At 49.0% G+C, this 20,221-nt stretch overlaps 1 protein-coding gene across 2 annotated transcripts in view; it reads left to right on the plus strand.

Annotated features, from left to right (window-relative positions):
- The window catches only part of CSMD1 (CUB and Sushi multiple domains 1), a 605,853-nt gene that overhangs the window by 137,484 nt on the left and 448,148 nt on the right, over positions 1-20,221 (plus strand). For both annotated transcript variants that reach the window (XM_045576232.1, XM_045576234.1), the window contains exon 2: positions 1,485-1,701. In XM_045576232.1, coding sequence (XP_045432188.1) covers positions 1,485-1,701 — 217 coding nt within the window. The remainder of the gene's footprint in view (positions 1-1,484; positions 1,702-20,221) is intronic.

The raw sequence follows: 20,221 nt of genomic DNA on the forward strand, positions 1-20,221 counted from the left end.
CGTTACAGAGGATGTGCAGGGACACGCAGTGACATGGGGAGACACGGGGGGGGGGGGCGTGTCCCTCTCTCAGAGCCTCCAACCAGTCACCCACCCTGAGTTCCCCCAGCCTGCCTGTCCCTGGGGTCTTCACAGAGGATCCCTGGCCCGTCACGGCCATTCCTGCCTCCGCCTTTTCATTAACAGTGCCCTCAGTGGGACACACGTCTCTCTTCTCTGCACAGGAAGTCCCACCCCGGCCAACAGGAAGTCGTTGGTGGGGTGGTCCCTTATTGTTCTGAGCTGCTCCTTAGTGTGGGGGTAATTTAATTGCTCTTTACTCCTTTCGTTTGAAACTGGACTACATCCCTGTGGTCTTGTTTTACATCTTGCCTTTGTGGGATTTCAGCATGCAGAGCTGCAGACTATAGTTTGTATATGGTGGGTTTCCTTAATTATTCAAAACTAGTGACTCAGTGCACAAAATTGTACGAGATCGAGACCTGCAGGAAATCGCATGATACTCGGGATCCCAGACCACACTGTGCCACACCGAGAGACACAGAATCAAGTCCCGCCCACCCGCACACACCTGGCCCATGCACCCAGCCTCCTGGTGACCAGTCTTTGGTGGTTATGATGTTAGTGCCACTGGGTTTTTATGATATATGTAACACTGACGGAAGCCATTGCGGTAAATTAGCAAGTGTGTGTGTGTGTGTGTGTGTGTGTGTGTGAGTGTGGTGTGTGCATGTGAGTTTGTGAGTGTGTGTGTATGTGTGTGTGCGTGTGTGTGAGCGTGTGCATGTGTGTGAGTGTTTGTGTGTGATTGTGTGTGAGTGTGTGTGTATGTATGTTTGTGTGAGTGTGTGTGTGTTTGTGTGAATGTGTATGTTTTTTTTTGTGTGTGTGTGTGTGAGTGTGTGTGAGTGTGTGTGTGTGTGTATGTATGTGTGAGAGTGTGTGTGTGAGTGTGTGTGTGTGTGTGAATGTATGTAGGGTTATGATGTTTATTTTATCTGTCACCTTCGTTACCCCCAGAAACTGAGGGGCTGAGTTACAAGGGGAGACTGCAGGTGGGCGGGCGGGTCAGGTCCTCACACAGACGGTCCGGTGGGATGAAGCGGCATTTGGAAAGACAGAGCCGGTTCCCCGAAGGCCCACTCTGAGGCTCGGGAGTGGGGCGCGCCCTCCTGTCCTCTTGTGTCGTGCATTCTCCCTCTCGTTTGGCCTGGGGAACACCACTGAGTTCACCCCTCCACGCAGGGTGGGCAGAGCAGGTGTGCAATTGTGTGCACGGACCATACCTCAGCAACGATACCTCAGCAACAGCAGGCAGCAAACGGTTCCACACACTCACACTGTCAGCCTCCGTCTGCCCCGCCTGAATGACCACACAACGGTCATCCTGAAATCTGGCCAACATGGTTGGGAATTAAAAAAAGAAAAAATCGCAGGTGAACCACAGCCGGACTAAGATGCCGGTTTTCTGTGTGCGTTTCCAGGCCAGAACTGCGGAGGCTTGGTCCAGGGCCCCAACGGCACCATCGAGAGCCCCGGGTTCCCGCACGGGTACCCCAACTACGCCAACTGCACCTGGATCGTGCTGACCGGGGAGCGCACCCGCATCCAGCTGTCCTTCCTGGCCTTCGCGCTGGAGGAGGACTTCGACATCCTGGCGGTCTACGACGGGCAGCTGCAGCAGGGCAACCTCAAAGTCAGGTAGGCGGGCGCCGCGGGGCCAGGGGAGGGCTGGGCGGCCCGGGTGACAACCATTCCGAAACCTGATGGCAGTGCCTAGCTGAGTTCCACTCTGAGCCAAGACGCTTTCCTGCAGTCACTCCAGAGAGAGAGCGGAGCCTGTAGCCGCCAGCAAAGGCTTCTCCGTAGTTAACAACCCAGCTCCTCACTGACAGCCGTCATTGACTTCACTCAGGAGCCTCAGATTGCTCAGGATCCGGCAATCAGTGTTGTCAAGGTAATGGAGGGAACAGATCACATGCCATTGTCTTTTAGCAACTGTGGACCTCAGAGAAGAGGCGCAGAGATAAATGAGTAAAATCGCGTGCTTATTCAGAGAGCAGTTCAGGAAAAAAACACACACAAAAGGAACCTTGATATTGTCGGAGAAAACATTCAATAAGGAGAACATGAAAGAATGCTGCAATCTTCGGAGACTTTTGTCTTACACAATCACAATATATTGCAGCCCCCATTAGTTTTCTCTGTGGATCTATGGTTATGTTTTGTTTTGTTTTTTACCAAGGAGAAATGAAAATAAGTTCTAGGTGATTTTAACTTATATTTTTCATTTATCCACATAGAAAAATTGCAGGTGTGCAGCTATTGCATTTTTTTATTGTTTTGCAAAGGGAAGGCAAATATCATTTCAAAGAAATTGGAATTTCTTTGCTGAACGTATTTAAATGTATACATATCTTTTCTAATATATATATATAAAGAGCTTGGTGGCGTAATGACCGAACAGGCGACCAGTCACCATGAAGTGCATGGAGCAACTCTCAGTCCCCCCATCTCCCAGGCCCCGAGCCCCGCACCATGAGGGAGGGCTGGTGGCGGGGCAAGACTGGAGACTGTTGAGTGGCAGTGGCAGGCTGCTTCGCGCAGTGGCCATGAGCTTAGTGGAGCACTCACCCAGCTGCCAGAACTTGGTGTGTCTGGCCCTTTAAATGCTGACCCTTCTGATGGGTGAGCAAAGTTCTCTTCTTGAGGCTTCAAGTTCAGCTTCCCTGGTGACTAGAGAGGTTGGTGTCTCTGCCTGTGCCTATTGGTCACTCTGGCAGCTGCCTTTGCCACAGTCTGAGAGAACCTTTCCCACTGACCTACGGTATGTGTCACGGGTCATTCCTCCCAGACTCATTCCCTCCTGGGACCGTTTTGAGTGATAAACGGTTCTTTTAATACTCACAAAGTCCATTTTACTAACTTTTTAAAAAAAAAATTTTGTCATGATTTTCTTCAAAATAGAAGAAATATTTACACATTCTGATCTCACAAGTACTTTCCCTGTGTTTTCTTCTAAAAGTGTAGTAGTTGAACTCATGATTGTCGGCCTGTGCTCTGTCCTGAGTTAATTTCCTACGTGATCTGAATTAGGTCATACATGTATCTTTGCACGCTGACATCCAGCTGTGTCTGGACTGTTTTTGACAACGTGATGTTTCTGATGGGAGTTGCTTTGTGCACGTGAGGTGCTTGAGGTTTGAGACCCAGGTGTCTGACATCACATTGTTTTACTCCAGGAACTGACTGAACACATTTGTTGAAAACCGATTTCTGGTTCGTCTGAAGGACGTCCGTGCTCTCTTCTGTCCATTGGTCTGTTTGTCCTTTTTTGCTGGATTGATTGTCATAGCTACAGTCTCACACTGGGTCAGGGTTCGGGGTCATTAAAGAAATAAAAACGTGTAAATGTGAACATACATTTATATTTTCCTGCCTCTTGTCACAAAATAATGCTCATTAAAAAAAAAAAAAAGTGCAAGGAAGGCTGCTTAGAAATCTGTTCATTACCTTCTCCTGTTCCAGGTGCAGTGGTGGCTTCTCTCTCCGGATGGGTCTGGGCTGACATGTTGATGGTATTTTTTTCATAAATGTTCTTTGTCACTTTGAAGGAGCTCTCTGCTATCCCTGGTTGGCTGAGGGTTTTATTATGAAGGAATGTGTTAAACTGGTGGAATGGCGGTCCTGCGTCCGCTGACATGGTGCCTTTTGTTTTTTCTGTTAACATGGTCAGGTGCATTGATTGGTGGTTTTGTTTAATGTTCATCCAAGCTCTCTTTCTAGGATAAGGGTCATGGATTATTTTGTGTATCACTGGGTTGAACAGCTTACATTTTATCTCAAATTTATCTGTATGTACGTGAGGGATTTTGATTTCTGATGTTCTGATAATCTTTCCCAGGTGTTGCTGGAAGGGGTGGGGAAATCTCCAAAACTGGAGTAGGCCAGGGTTCCCTCTTCTCTGCAGTTTCTTAAAAACGTTTGTGCAATTGGTGGTGTTTTTGACAAATTTCAAAAGAGAAACATCTGTGTCTGGACTTTGTTTTTGAACCTTTTATAAACCATTCAAGGTATTTTCTTAACATGGTGCTATTTAGATTTTCTATTTCTTCTGGTGTCAATTTTGGTAAATTGTATTTTTCAAGATATTTACCAAAAGAATCTCCTTCATCAAAAATTTATTAATAGCATTAATTTAAATCTTCTTAAAGTCTATAGAGTCTGGGGTGATAAACTAATTTTCCTGTTGATATTGATACTTGTATTCTTTCCCTTTTTAAAATGTTCTTGATTTTTTGAAGACCAAACTCTAGCTTTGTTATATTCCCGACTATCTATTTTTGTTTTCACTCATTTTGTTTTCTCCAATTCTGGTCCTTCTACTCATTTTGGTTTATTCTGCTTCCCCCCCCCCCCCCCCCTTGCAAGTAAAGGTAGAATATGAGGTCACTGATTTAGCTCTTTCTTCTTTTATAACATCAATGTAAGCTTGTATCCACACGCTATTTTATCTGTGCCATATGTTTGCTATTAATTTAGCACAAGATATTTTTCATTTTATCTTATAATTCTGTCTCTGACAGATGAGATACTAAAAAGACTGTGTTTGGTTTAGAATATTTGGGAGTCCTGGCAGTTTTGCTGCAGTTCATTCCTCATTTGAGACTGTCACCCTCGGAGAATACATTGTGCTTGATTTTTTACCCTTTTTTGTTAATTGAAACATGCTTTGTGAGTATTTTATCCACTTAGGGTAGCTTTTTCATACTCAAACCATTACTACAGAGAGAAAACTGTCATCCCTGGCCATTTACCACATTATAGACTGTACAAGTCGCTTACCTTTTCAAAGAATATACATAAATGTGAATTTTTGTTTTAAATATATGTATGCATATATGTATATGTGCATATATGTATATATGACCTATATTTATTGAAACAGAATATATATTTCTATAGAGCATTTGTCATTAGCATAATTTTATCCAGTACTTGGTTTTTCAAACATTTCTGGGTAGTGTCTAAAATTGCTTTCTGGACATCAAAGACGATTGAGGCAGGACTTCATAGGTTCACTACTGCAAAACTTACTAGTATTATAAATCTTATACTAACTCGCTCTTAGTGATTATCCTATGTGATAAGAGAGGAATATGCTAACTATCCATTGTGCTCTGAGGCGTAAAGACCGACCACGTAATGACCAGAACACGGATCTGCAGGAGGGCGGCGGGTGCCATCGATGAGCTGTGCTGTGAGGGAGGAGACCCAGGAATTCCCCAGAGAAGGGCCCTCGGAAATAGGCTCAGGGCTTCCCCGGGGGCAGAGAGCCTGGCGACATGGCCCCTCTGTGTGGGATCACAGCGTGGCCTGCAGGCTGCATGTTGGACCCCTGAGGCCAGCGGGAGCTGCCTGATGAGATCCAGGAATGCACTGCTGCCCAAGCCGGTGCCCTTGCCAGGAGGTGCCGGGAAACAGCCACCTTTGCGCCTGCTGGACGAAGAGCTAATGAATACACACAGAGTTAAAAATAAAACAAACAGGACTTGGTCCTCTGAGGTGGCTGCTTAGCCCCCAGCCAGGAGGTGCACACGCTGTAGCATAGTGAAGCCCCATACCCCAGTCCGGGCCCTCTCCTGCTCAAGTCCTCCAAAGCATCCTGCATTTTATGTTATTTTACTCTTAATATATCTTTATTGATCTCAGAGGGGAAGGAAGAGAGACCCAAACATCAATGATGAGAGGGAATCATTGACCAGCTGCCTCCTGCATTCCCCCTCTTCCCTCACTGGGGCTCAAGCCCACAACCTGGACATGTGCCCTTGACAGGAATTGAACCCTGGACCCTTCAGTCCGCAGGCCGACACTCTATCCACTGAGCCACACCTGCTAGGAACATGTCTGCATTTTAGAGGCTCCCCTGCAGGCCAGCTGGGTAGGCCTGGCCATTGGCAAAGCTGGGTTCCCTGAATTCTCCCCTGTGCGAAGAGATGGCTGCGCTCCCAGTCACAGTCACGGCCCCATAGGATGCCGCTGGGGCAGGTATGTGCACGTGCTGGCGGGAGTCCGCAGGGGGAGCCTTTTCCCATGGGGTCCGGACGGTCACACAGACGAGAGCCGATGAGCGGTCTCCAGGTCCTTGTTTGTGTTGGGGGACGGGGCCTCTCGGAGGCACTGGGCAGTGTGGGAAGCATCACGCCCAGGTGAACCTGAGAGAGACCTTGTCATCAGAGCGCACATGCTGATGACTTACCCCCCGGCCCCACGTGCTGCTGAGAGACAAACTGACCAGCCCGGCCCCGGGGGCTCCATGGCTAAGCACCAACCCATGTACCACAGGCTCCCAATTCTATTCCTGGACGGGGCCCAGGCCCAGGTTGCAGGCTCCATCCCCAGTAGGGGGCCATGCAGGAGGCAGCCGATCCATGATTCTCATCATTGATGTTTCTCTCTCCCTCTCTCTTCCTCTCTCTCTCAAATCAGTAAAAAACATATATATATATATATATATATATATATATATATATATATATATATATATATTTTTTTTTTTTTTTTTTTTTTTTTTTTTCAAATAGAGACAAGTTGAGAGTATTCTTACAGAACTAAGAAACCAGCTCATTGCCAATAGCTTAAAGGGTCAGCGTTGTGCTTTTTTCCATTCAATTGATATGCGTTGACTGCAGGTGACCAGCTAGCTGTGCAGGCACTGGTCCAGGCACCGGCATAGCCTCTGTCCATCGCTGGACCTGTTTCTCCCCCAGGTGTTTTTATTCAGCTGAACATTCCCTAGGAAAAGAGACTAGAAGATTCCAGAGCTCTTGATCCGGAAGGAATAGTCTCATGGATGAGACAAACGAGTGACTTTTCAATTATGCCAGCCAGTAACAAGATCTCAGTAACGATGCATATGGGGGAATTCAGCAAGGGGACGGGGTGGGGATGCCTGGGTGATCGGGCAGATCCACTGAGCGGTGCCCTGTGAACTGAAGCCTAAAACAGTGGTCAGCAAACCACGACGGGTGAGACACACGAGGCTCTTTGGCCTCTTGAGAGTTGCTCTTCTACAAAATACTGCGGGCAGGCACGCATGTACGGTGCAATCGAGACTCCGTGGCCCCTGCCCAGAAGTCTGTTTTCGACCTGGGTGAGTCTATTTTGAAGAAATGGTTCTAACGTCGAGCCACACACAAGCCGTGGTTTTGCCGACGACTGGCCTAAGCCATAAGACATCAGCCACATGCGACTCTGGGAAGAGCCCAGTGACTGAGACAGCAGTCAGCTGCCGTCCCACCAGCTTGTACTCTCTGAAACGTCCCTCAGGCTTGGCACACACACACAGGGGCGCAGTCCAGTCCAGTCATATGCAAACGGGCTGTAGACAGGTCACACATAAACTGGGCTGTAGATGCCAGTGTGGCTCAGCAGTTGAGCATTGACCCAGGAACCAAGAAGCTGCTGGTTTGATTCCCAGTCAGGGCACATGCCTGGGTGTGGGCTCGATCCCCAGTAGGGGGTGTGTGAGAGACAGCCAATTGGTGATGTTCCTCTCTCATCGATGTTTCTATCTATCCCTCTCCCTTCCTTTCTCTCTAAAAGTCAATAAAAACACATTTAAAAAACAAATGCCCATCATTTCAAATAAAAATAAGATAAAATGGGCCATAGTCAGGTCTTATTAAATGGGCCGCGGAAGGGTTCACATGATCTGGGCCGCCCAGGGGGAGGAAGGTCATGGTGGCGCTAGGAGAGGCAGAGCCAGGGCAGCTCAGCGCTGGAGTCCGGTTGACACGTGTTCACCTGGATGTTTGCGTCCCATGTTCATGGATAGGCATTGGCTTGACTGGAGGTTTGTCTCGTTAATAACACGGGTCTCACTCTGGATGCTGTTCAATGACATCAGAAACGGGTCTCATTTCTTTTTAATCTGAAGAGTGTTTTCTTTCCTTTTAAAAAAATATTTTATTGATTTTTTTACAGAGAGGAAGAGAGAGGGATAGAGAGTTAAAAACATCGATGGGAAAGAATCATCGATCAGCTGCCTCTTGCACACCCCCTACTGGGGATGTGCCCGCAACCAAGGTACATGCCCTTGACCAGAATCGAATGCAGGACCTTTCAGTCTGTAGGCTGACACTCTATCCACTGAGCCACACCGGTTTCAGCTGAAGAGTGTTTTCTTAAATATCAACATTTGTACTTTATCAAAGGAAAGAACTTAAAAACAAAGCCGCTCTTCAAGGGCTTTGTTCGTATTTCCTTTCTCCATCTCTTTTTATACCAAAGTGTGGCAGTCGATGAAATAAATCAAAATGGCAAAGGAGCAGATGGCGATAAAAAAAGAAAAGAAATACAGCTTGCCTTAGTTTCTGAAAGAATTCTTGAACATGTTTCAAAAAATTAAAAAACAACAACAACCCAAGTCAGAAATCTATTTCTAAAATAACAAGCCTAAACGCTAATCAATCAACAAAAATTAACAAACCTGGTAGGAGTCCCTTACGGGCTGTTTAGGAGGCTATCAGGTAAAATAAATCAAACTGGGACTGCTGTGAGTCAGCGTGCAGTCAGCCCTTAAATAGGCCCACTGTATGTGTGGTCGCCCACACGAATCCAGACAAGGTCATCTGAGAGTCAAGCAAATGCCAGGAAAAGGAACGAACCCGCTCCAAAGACGGGAATGAATCTCTGTGTTTCACCTTCTCCACTGGCACCTTCGCACCGGAGAGAGGGCAGGTGTTGGAGGAAGAAAGGGATGGTGGTGGCCATGTGGACATAACCGTGGCCCCAAATGGCCGGGACGCCGGTGGAACCCACCGTCAGCTGACTCTCGGGTCATGGGGTGGCCACTCAAGGCGGGTGCTACTTGCTAGACCCTGTTTCTTTCTTAAAAATAAAAAAAACACACTATTCATTTATTACAGAGAGGAAGGTAGAGGGATAGAGAGCTAGAAACATCGATGAGAAAGAAACATCGATCAGCTGCCTCCTGCACACCCCCTACTGGGGATGGGCCCACAACCAAGGTACATGCCCTTGACCGGAATCGAACTTGGGACCTTTCAGTTCACAGGCTGACACTTTATCCTACTGAGCCAAACTGGTTTCAGCTGGACCCTGTTTCTTACACCTTAGGTTTCTTTAAAACTAGAGTCTACCAACAAAACACACGAAGACACCATTTTACCAAAAATGGCTTTGCTGGTGTAGGAAGGAGCCCCTCTGGTTACTTGGTGCCATGTGGTGTCTGTTCCGTGTCCTCGGCACAGAGTGTGCCCGTGGGCGGCAGCTGGCAGCCCGCTCTACAGCGCGGTGGCTTTGACACATGCAGGACCAGGCCTCCACGGCCTGGGCAGGGGCTGTCCCTCACCTCTCCCCATCTGGGACAGGCAGGGGTGTGGGAGCAGGAGGGGGTGCAGACGTCTCTGCCCATTCCTGACGGAGGTCTTTGTTCACACAGAAGCTTGAGGTAAGCCCATGGGGGGCCCAGCCGCTTCTCTTACTCTTCCAGGTGCACCCACTCTTGTTTTGGTGAGCCAAAACTGGTTTGGTTCGGTGGATAGAGTGTCGGCCTGCTAACTGAAAGGTCCCAGGTTCAATTCTGGTCAAGGGCATGTACCTTGGTTACGGGCACATCCCCAGTAGGGGGTGTGCAAGAGGCAGCTGATCAATTATTCTTTCTCATCGATGTTTCTAGCTCTCTTATCCCTCTCTCTTCCTCTCTATAATGTGGGACTCCCGAGAAAACGGGGCCGTGGGGCCTGCTTGCTTAGGAGCTGATGTGGCCGCCGACCACGGGGGCCCCTGGCAGGAGGCCTGGGCAGCCCCCTCAGGCAGGCCCCCGGGAGCTGAGAGCACTTAGCGTTTATACTCCTCCTTCTGCCTGTTCCTCCCACCTCACGGCTGTTTGGTTTTGCTAAATGTGAACTATCTTGGCTGATTTGGAATATCTTGTACATTAAGACCCCTGAGAATTTACAGGAGCTAATTCCATTAAACTCTCAAGATGTTTAGAGCAAATAAACCAACTCAATAAAGAAAAAAAATCCTGCAGAAATCCTCCTGATCGGAGACGGGCGTGTGGTCGTTAGGCCTCCGTCTAATCTCAGGCGTAATTACTTTGTGCTGCAAACACCTTCGCATCGCAGATAAATCAGAGGGAATGAGGAGCCGTCTGTGCACGCTCTGAGGCTGGGCAATTCTTACTCCAGAGAAAGACGCAGTGTTTGGTTCACGTGAGGCTCAGTTGTTCTGCTAAAAGCTGGGCGGTGGCTGTGTAGAAGGGACACGCTGTTCGCGCTGAGGACGTGGTGGCCTCACACGGCCTCTTCGGAGAGGCTCAACCTCCCGGCCCCATCGCGTGGTTTAAGAAAGTAGCGGGCTGAGTGTGTGTGAGGGTAAGCCTGTGTGTGAGCACATGTGTGTGTGTGTGGGTTGTGTGTATGTGTGTTGTTTACATGTGAGTGTGAGCATGTGTATGAGCCTATGTGTGTTATGTGTTTTCATGCACGTGTGATCATGTGTTTATGAGGGTATAAATGTGTGTGTGTGTGTGTGTGTTTTGTGTGTTTGCATTTGAGTGTGACTGTGGGAGTGTGTGTGACCATGTGTGTGTGGTGTGTAACCCCTGTGTGTGAATGTATTTGAATGTGTGTAAGATGTGTGTGTGTTGTGTGTAAGCTCCTATGTGTGAGTGTGTGTGAATGTATGTAAGATGTGTGTGTATTGTGAATGTGTGTAAGATGTGTGTGTGTGGTGTGTAAGCTCCTATGTGTGAATGTGTGTGAATGTATGTAAGATGTGTGTGTGTGTGTGTTAATGTGTGGAAGATGTGTGTGTGTGTGTGTGTGTGTGTTGTGAATGTGTGGAAGATGTGTGTGTGTGTGTTTGCATTTGAGTGTGATTGTGGGAGTGTGTGTGACCATGTGTGTGTGGTGTGTAAGCCCCTGTGTGTGAATGTATTTGAATGTGTGTAAGAATGTGTGTAAGATGTGTGTGTGGTGTGTAAGCTCCTATGTGTGAATGTATGTAAGATGTGTATGTGTGTGTTGTGAATGTGTGTAAGATGTGTGTGTGTGTGTGTGTGTGTGTGTGTAGTCACGTTCAGCTCACTTCCAGCTGGTGGTCTCCACGGCCTGGGTCTCCCACACAAACTCTTACAAAACCCTCACTAGTGTCTCCATGACAGTGAGGAGCTCAGGCTGGAGGCCAGAACACGCAGCCACCAGGTGGCCGAGGCCTCGGGCTGGCTCTCTGACGCCAGGCCTTGTTCTTGTCCCTTAGCCGCTCCCCCCGCCCCCAGCTCAGGCTTCAGGGCAGGATGGGGCGGAGCTGATGCTCAGAAGTGATGCAGCTAGCAGCGTTTGGCTGCTGTAGTCTGAACAGACCTGCATTCTTCAGCTCAAGCCCAGCAAATGTCCTCTTCCCTGACCTGGACCACTGCCCTCGCTGGCGCCCCCACGGGGCTCCCCTAGTCCCAGCGGCCGCCTCAGTGGGCCCTGCCTCTGCCCTCAGGCCAGCTGCTCCGGTGGCTCCCCGAGAGGCCCTGCCCCTGGAGTCAGGTCACGGGACGCTTCTGCTCACCCCATGCCAAGCTCCCCATCTCAGTGCGAGAGGAGCCGACCCCTCCCCTGCCCCACTGTGTCCCGGTCCTTTCCCTGCCCTGTGCCCACCTCCTCTCCTCTCTCCCTGCACGGAGCCCCTTGAGTTCCCAGGAGCTCCCCCTCCTCGGACCCCCGCCTGGAGCCTCCTCCTCCCCCAGAGACCAGCTCCCCTTCACTCCCAGGAGAGCTCTGGTCACCATCCCTTCAGCCCTGCGGCCTTCCCCCATCTGAGCCCCAATCGGTCCCCTCCCTGTACCCCTCTCTTCCCCCTCCCCCCGGACTCTGGAGTTCTCTGGGTGCAGTTTCCTGTCCTCTGCTTCCTCTGGATGCTCTGCTGTCACCTGCAGTGGCTTTACCTTCGCTCGTTCGCTCCTTACAGCCTGCCTGGCTCCTGCACGGGGAGAACGGAGCCTCCTGAAGGCACAGGCCTGGCTCTCTGCTCACCATGTTCCCGGGCTCCACTCGAAAACCCAGTGTGAGGGCCCTCTGTACGGCCGAGGGAACGGGCACATGTGTGAGTGGTGGACATGGCGCCCAAATGTGAGGTTCTCGTTTCAGACATTCCCACGGAGTCGCTGTCTCTGCGGCCCCATCAGAAATGTCTTTGGCACCTCAGCAGGTTTGCAAAGGGCAGGCAGCCCTATGCGGGGCAGGCGGAGCAGGGTTACAGCTGCGAGTCCGTGATGACGGCCAGGGCCTGGGCGAGGCGGATGGGCTGTTTCCGTTCAGCTTCCCGTCCCGTGCTGCTGGGCCGTGAGGGTGACTTTCCTGGGGCTGCTGTCCAGGAAGTTCACCAGACTCCCTCTCCTTCAGGGGGATGTGCGGGGGGTGGGGGCAGTGAAGGTGGGGGTCATGGCCAGGGTCACGCAGGGGCCATGGCGGCTCATTCCAGATCCGGGTGGCAGTCCTGTGTCTGACAGACGGACTCAGGTCTGGGGACTCAGCCTCCACGTGGCACTGAGCCACAGATGCTCTGCGTGAACACAACGTGTGAAGACACAGCCGCCCGTGTGTGTCCTTCTGTTCCTTCACTCTACCCCTGGCCTGGGAGGCTGGCTTCCCCTCCATCACAGGTTTCTCCTGGTGGGGGGACGGGCTCACTCATGCCAGACACGGGCTGCCATGCAGAGCAGATTGCTGCTGCTGGTGCCACAGCCCGGAGCACCTGTCACCATTCCCATGTCCACCTCCACCCCACGGTCCTTGACTTGGGATGCCCAGCAGAGCTCACGGCCTTGGCCACAGAGAATTGCATTTGGGTTCACTGGTTCAAGGAGCCAACCCTGTGAACATACCCTATTTTTATTTTATTTTTTAAAATTAAATAGGGCTCCATTGCCCTATTTGTAAAGTTATCATGCCCATAATTATTGTCATAATTGCAGAGCATATTGTGAGTACTCTCACTTTGTTTTCTTACAAGTTGAGACGCTAATGATATGATAATTATTTCTGTCATCTTGTGTGATATGTGTGTGCACGCACACGTGTGTGTTTGTGTGTGTGTGCTTGTACATGCAACAACTTGTTCAGGCCCCATTAGCCTCGCGAAGCGCAGTGGGAGTGGATTGCTGGCCACCAAACATGAAGCAGGCTGCTGCCTAAGTGCTCAGGACAGCGCCGCCGCGGGGGGCCTTAGCCGTTCCTGGCGCAGATCCTCAGGACAAATTGCTTATTTGGCAAAGAGCTGACAAGCGTGGGCATGGCTCTGAGCCCCAAGCACAGTCCACAGTAAATCTTGAATAATTACCTTTTACTTTCAAGAATATTCTGTTCTTAACATGTCATTGGCAGAGAAAAAGAGACATAACTCTTTATCAAGAAGCATATTTGTATCAGAACTTCACAAAATTAACAGCAAACCATGCTTTGTGCATAAATGTTCCTATTAAACCCACGTATTGTGATCGATCCCAACTCAGGCTCATCCTCTGCGAGGTTGAGACCAGAGGGAATGATTTTGATTAACTTTCTGTCTGAGATTACTTTAGTTTCATTTACGAACAAATAGGGGCATCTTCTAGAAAATGCTCATGGTACACTTAAGCTCCGTTTTCCATTGACACATTGATGATGTAAAGACTCTCATCATCTATAGCGATCACCATCATCATCACTACCACCATCACCACCATCACCACCATCACCATCACCACCATCACCACCATCACATCACCATCACATCACCACCATCACCACCACCACCATCATTACCACCACCATCATCACCACAATCGCCATCATAACCATCACCACCGTCATATCACCACCATCACCACCACCACCATCACCACCACCACCATTATCATCATCATCTTCGTCACCACCACCATCATCTTCTTCGTCATCACTACCATCATCACCATCATCACCACAATCGCCATCATAACCATCACCACCATCACCATCACCACCACCACCATTATCATCATCATCATCACCACCACCATCATCATCATCACCACCATCAGCACCATCACCTTTGTTGTTGTCATCATCATCACCATCATCACCATCACTGCCATCATCATCACTGCCATCATCATCATCATCACCATCGTCACCATAATCATCATCACTACCTCACCACCATCACCACTACCATCATCATCATCAAGGCGGAGCTCATGACCAAAGAAAGAACCAACACAAAAGTAGCTGCAGAAACTCATGGACTTGCCCATCGCCCCCCTTCCTGGAGGCGTCAGTCTTTAGTCTCCCCATCCGAGGCCGTCCCCGTGGAGAATACTCCATGAAGACTCCTGCTTTGTCATGGAGATATCCGGGTTCTGTGTCCCCTGGATGTCATGTGCATTCGTGACGAAAATGGCAGTCAGAGCCCAAAGCAGAAGGACCTGGCGCTCAGGTGCTCAGCCTGCTTCTCTGATTACCCGAGGAACTGGTGATGGCCTTACTCCTGGAAAACTAAACTCGAGATAGAAGCATACGTATGAAGACATTAAAAGCATTTACATACCCATGACCCAAAGTTAACATTTGGTTCCTATAAATAATTTACATAATTCATAGATTATAAAATATGCCAACCTTTTAGATTATTTAGATACATATTGAAATCTACAATAGTATTTAGAAAAACCTTACCACTTCGGAAATTCAGTGATATCAGAAGCTCTCAAAAGCAGGTCTTTTAAATGAGAAACCACTCTCCCACCGATGTTAAAAATGTGCTTTTCTCTATCAAACAAAATAAAAATTATTCTGTTTCATCCCAAGGTCACTGCCACAAAATTCCCCTTCACCTCCTTCCTGAAGAAGAACCGTCCTGATGAGCTTGCTGCCAGTACTTAGACACTGAAAAAAAGTCACAACATTGATACCCAAAACATTTTGAGGTCACCTTGACTGAGGTGGTGATATTTTCATTTCATTTGTACATTTCCCACTAACTATTTTGCAAAGCTAGACTGTGAGGTCGCTGAACATGTCTGTCTACTGACCTTCGTGTGACTGGGTCAGTGCTCACCTTTATCTTTGATGCAGTCTTTCTAGGGATAAAACAAGCTAACTCATGCACATCTTGGAGAGTTGCTTTCATTTATAAGGTTTTGGTATCAGTTATTATATAAAAATGGGATGCATTAGAATTTTAAAATGAAAAAGAATAAAAAGAATTGATTGCCAGTAATCATATAAAAGAAAAATAAACCTGCCTGGCAGACCCTGGGTCAAATGGCAGAGCCTCGCTCTGCTGCCCAGAGATGTCAGTCCGCGTTGTAAGGCCTGCGATGGGGATTCCTGTTTGTTTAAATTTAATGAGAATTGGAATTTTCCTTAATTCGGAAATAGAGCAGTGTTCCATTAAAAAAAAAATTGTGGTTCAGACTAGTCTAGTTGCTCTCCTCTCATTAGTTACTTAGAACTAGAAGCATACATTTAGTCAATTCTTCGGAATTTTAACTGCAGAATCAATAATATTTAATTATCAAAGTACTTGGTTAAATGATCCAATAATGTCAGCAGACTGGTGCTGCCTTCTCTCCCACCGACCTGTGTGACCTCCCGGTGACACGGGGAAGAAATGCCCTTCCCATCGCTCTCCACTAATCAGGATGCGGCTGGCATCTCTACACCCAAACAGGGAGTCCGGAGTACCCTCTGGAAAATGCTTATCCAGATTCTTCTGCAGCAGCGCTCTCTGGGTGCTGGACACTTCTCTGTGGGTTACAAGAGCAATAATATATTAAAACAAGACATTTCAAATCAAGAAGTATTTGCAAATAAAAATAATATCTTTACATAAAAACAACACAGGATAGCATGCAAATAAAGTAGATTTTCCAATTTCTCAGCGTTTCACACAAGCCCTTTCCCTTGTGACGTCTACGTCTGTCCTGTCTCAATAGCTGTGATGACAAAGCGTCCCCGAACGTTGAGAATTGTACTACACGCGTACCCACACTCATAGCAATGTTCCTGTTTCCTGTTGAATTACTGAAGCCTCCTGTGTGCCCCTCACAAACATGCCACAACCTGCCCCCGTGGCTGCCGAGAACAAAGGTGCAAGTCATGTCCCTTCTTCACGGAGCGCCGGCTCTGACAGGAGGCATTGGACATGCCCGCTGACAGCCCCCTTCTGCCCTAATGAGAGTGCGTTCCCTGGCGCCTCCTCCAGCCTTACCCTGGTCAGCAGCCGGTGGGCGCAGTCTGGCCTGCAGGGGGACGCCACCTTGCAGCGAGCGGTTCTCCTTGGTCAGGTCGGGTCGGGTCAGGACCAAGCCACGCTTGTCTCCGGCTCTTAGCTCGGCGAGAGCCACGGGTCTCTGCTGCCTCAGCCTTCACCGGCCTTTATCTGCCCCCTGGAGAGTGAGTGACTGGGTTTGTCCACATCCGAGCCCACATGTGAATATTTGTGTTTTCCGATGGTTTTAGGCGACCCTGCTAGCCGTTCTCAACGTAGAGAACCCACAGGCCGAGAACTGCTCCTGCAGAGCCTAAGACCATGGGAAACCCAGATATTTATGTTACAGTTCATACCAGGAGCACAATGACAGTTATGAAGTAGCAACGAAAATAATGTTATGGTTGGGGTCACCACATCACGAGGAGCTGTGTTAAAGGGCAGAGGCATCAGGAAGGTTGAGAACCGCCGGTCCGGAGGGACAGGGCTGGGGCTCTGAGCTTGAGAGATTGCTGGAATTCCCCAGTCAGAACTATGTGTGTGCAAATTATGAAACTATCTCACTGTGTGATATCTCTCCTTTCCCTGAGTTGTCCTCACACTTTTTATCTAATTAAGCAGGAAATTGTCCTGGGGAGCATTTGCCGGGTGCATTAATTTCTTTCTTATTAGGAGAACCTCCTTAAAAATGAATTTATGTGTGGTGATAAGGAAATGTTTTGCTTAAAAGTGAGATAGAATATCTTTCTTCCATACATATGAAATGGCCAATTTGGGGAAAATATCTCATCCAAAATTTCAGGCTACTAACCACTTATCTTACGCCTGAATTTTCACAAAGAGCTGATAAGACCACTTTTATCTTTTCCCGAATAGAAAAGAACGCATCCCCCATCTTTGTGAAATAGTTTTCTAGCTTCTCATTTAGTTTATGGTAATGTTTGGTATTTAATTTGACAAATACTACGTGACATTGAATTCAGGCCTAGAATTGCTTTCTTTGGAATGAAAAGCACATTAAGAAGTTGTTCCAATCCACTGTGTTTAGGTAGAATACACACATCAAAGTGTATATATGTATGTGTGTGTGTGTGTGTGTGTGTATATATATTGTGTATATATATATATATATATATATATATACACAATATATATATAAAATTTAGGGAAAGAAATTTAGGAAAAGGCGTTGATGACCAGTGAGTTGCCTTCTGAGGAAAATGAACATATCTATGGATAGCTAGTCCTCCATATCAACACCGACTGCATTTTAGAGTTCACGCTTTGCAGCAAATCTCTAGTTGTCCTCACATCCACATCGACACCCATTCCTCGGTCCTCTCTGTGGGCTCCCAGGGTCATCCAGGAGGGGGGAGCCCGGTGGGCAGAAGGGCAGGGACAGCGGTGAGGTCACTGGGAAAGAGAAAAGGTACAGAGGGCTCAGGGCTGAGGCCAGTGAGAATGGGGTCTGTGGGCGTACCTAGTGTAAAAGCTGTGATGTTTGGGAAGAACATGGAGAAGGTTCAGCTCTGTGCCCCCAGGGGGAGCCCACAATCCGGGAAACACCTGCTGCTGGAGAGGCTTCCAGAAGGAGGTCCCAGAGCGAACACAGTCTCAGCCCCTCCCTGTCCCTGTAGCACATGGTGATGGTTTAGTAAACAGAGGGAGGGAGGGAGGGAGGAAGGGAGGAAAAGAGGGAAGGATGGGCAAGTGGATGGACAGAGGGACTGGTGGATGGATGGAAGGGTGTATAGATGGATGGAAGGATGGATGGATGGATGGGTGGGTGGGTGAATGGATGTATAGATAGATTAACAGATGACTGGTGGGTGGGTGGGTAGATGATTAGATAGACAGACGAATGGGTGGGTGAATGGATAGATGGATGGATGGGTGGATGGATAGATGGACTGGTGGATGGATGGGTAGGTGGATGGATGGATGGATGTTTGGATGGATGAGTGGGATTATTTGGGAGTGAGTCTGATGGAGGTGCTCACGTCACCATGAGGTGGCTAGCCTTTGGCCTCGCCCAGCAGGACTGGGTCCTCATGAAAAGAGACCTGTGGGCAGAGAGGGGGGCGGCCACGTGGAGCGGTCAGAGTGGGTGGTGCATCCTCGGGCCACGGAACACCACAGATGCAGGCGTGCCTGATGTCAGCATGGGCGTGGCCCTGCTCACACCTTGGCGCTGGCCTTCAGTGTCCAGAGGGCATGGTTCTGTTGTTCTAAGTCGGGCCGTCAGTGGTACTCGGCTGGGGAAGCCCCAGCACATCAGCCCGTTCTCTGAAACGTCTTCCATCCTGTCACTCATGCTCCTTCACGTTTCGCAGTCTCCCCGGGGATGCTGACTTCCTGCAAAGTGGACGCCTGGGGCACAGCAGCGATGGGGTTGGGGTGAGGTGAAGAGACCCCGCCCGTGAGGGAGCTGGTCCCCACTGGGCTTGCTACGTGAGAGTCCTCCCTGGGAAGCTTTCCAAATTAGGGCTTCTCTGAGGTCCCTGAAGTCTGGCCCCAGCCACGCGTGCACAAGTTTCTGCCTTTGTCACTGTGTCCCACTGTGAGGTGGAGTGTGACTGTGTATGCACTTTTAGTGCCACAAACAATCACTCTGCGAGCTGTTTGAAACTGAAAATGAACCCGGGGCTGAAAGCATTCTCTTTTATTTCGCACTTCCACTAAATAACCATTTTCCCATGCTTAGGGGCATTTCTGGTGAGAGAAAGAGGATGCAGAGATGCATAATTGGCAGCAAAATGATCATGCTACACTTTTTATCGTGACAATAACAGAGCATCCTCTGGGCCCGGCGTGTTTAATTAATTTGTCGTGTGCATGTTACAAGGAGGAGAGAGAGCGGGGAGTCACACTGATGCTCCGGGTTCTGTGGGCACTCTGTGGACCTGCTGTTCAGTGATAGAGCAGGTTTTCTGCCTTTGCCTTCACCCATATGAGCACCTGCCCCTCCTGCACTGACCACACTGACGACCTGGACAGACTCCTCCCAAGTAAACAGCACAGGTGAGCAATCCTGATCTCATCCCACAGAGAAGACATTATCCTATAGAATAGGGGTGTCGAACTCAATCAGAGAAGGGGCCAAAATCTAAAATCCAGCCTAAATCGCGGGCCGAATGGTTTACTGAACAGTTATAAACTGTCATTGTGATGGAAACGCAGCGGAGTGCAGTGATGACAGCGCGGTGCTGGCCACATTGCAAGGCCTGGCGGGACGGATTTGGCCCGCGGGCCTTGTGTTTGACACATGTGCTATAGAATAAAAGGCTAATATGCAAATCGACCAAACAGCAGAACAACCGGTCACTATGACATGCACTGACGCTCAATGCAAGAGCTGCCCCCTGGTGGTCAGTGTGCTCCCACAGGTGAAGAGCTGGTCAGCCTTAAGCTGGGCTCATGGCTGATGAGCACAGCGGCAGTGGCGGCAGCCTCTCATACCTCCGCTGCAGGTGGGAGGTAAGGAATGAGGGGTTCCGGAGTGCCAGAGCCCCGGACTGTGAGAGGGATGTCTAACTGCTGGCTTAGGCCTGATCCCTTTGGAATCAGGCCTAATCCAGCAGGCAGACATTTCCTGAGGGGTCCCGGACTTCGAGAGGGTGCAGGCGGGGCTGAGGCCTTTCCCCACCCCCTTCCTGCAGTGCATGAATCTTGTGCACCGGGCCTGTAGTGAACCATAATTGTGAGAAAGATTTGCTCACACAGAAAGTGCATACATGTCATGGTAGATGCACCTGCTGTGTTCCTCTGAGTGATCACTCGTTTGTGTATGGTTTCAATGAACTCCACGCACATAACAAACACACACTCAGAGGCTTGGACCTTCAGAACAGAGAGCAGCCTGTGCTTGCTCTCAGCGGGTCCTCACACCCAGGTGAGGAGTGGTGGGCGACCTTGTCATGGACTTAGATGGTGACAGCGCCGCCGCCAGGCTCCTGTCACATCCTCGGCA

Source organism: Pipistrellus kuhlii, unplaced genomic scaffold (assembly GCF_014108245.1).
Source record: "Pipistrellus kuhlii isolate mPipKuh1 unplaced genomic scaffold, mPipKuh1.p scaffold_m20_p_78, whole genome shotgun sequence".
Classification (NCBI taxonomy): domain Eukaryota; kingdom Metazoa; phylum Chordata; class Mammalia; order Chiroptera; family Vespertilionidae; genus Pipistrellus; species Pipistrellus kuhlii.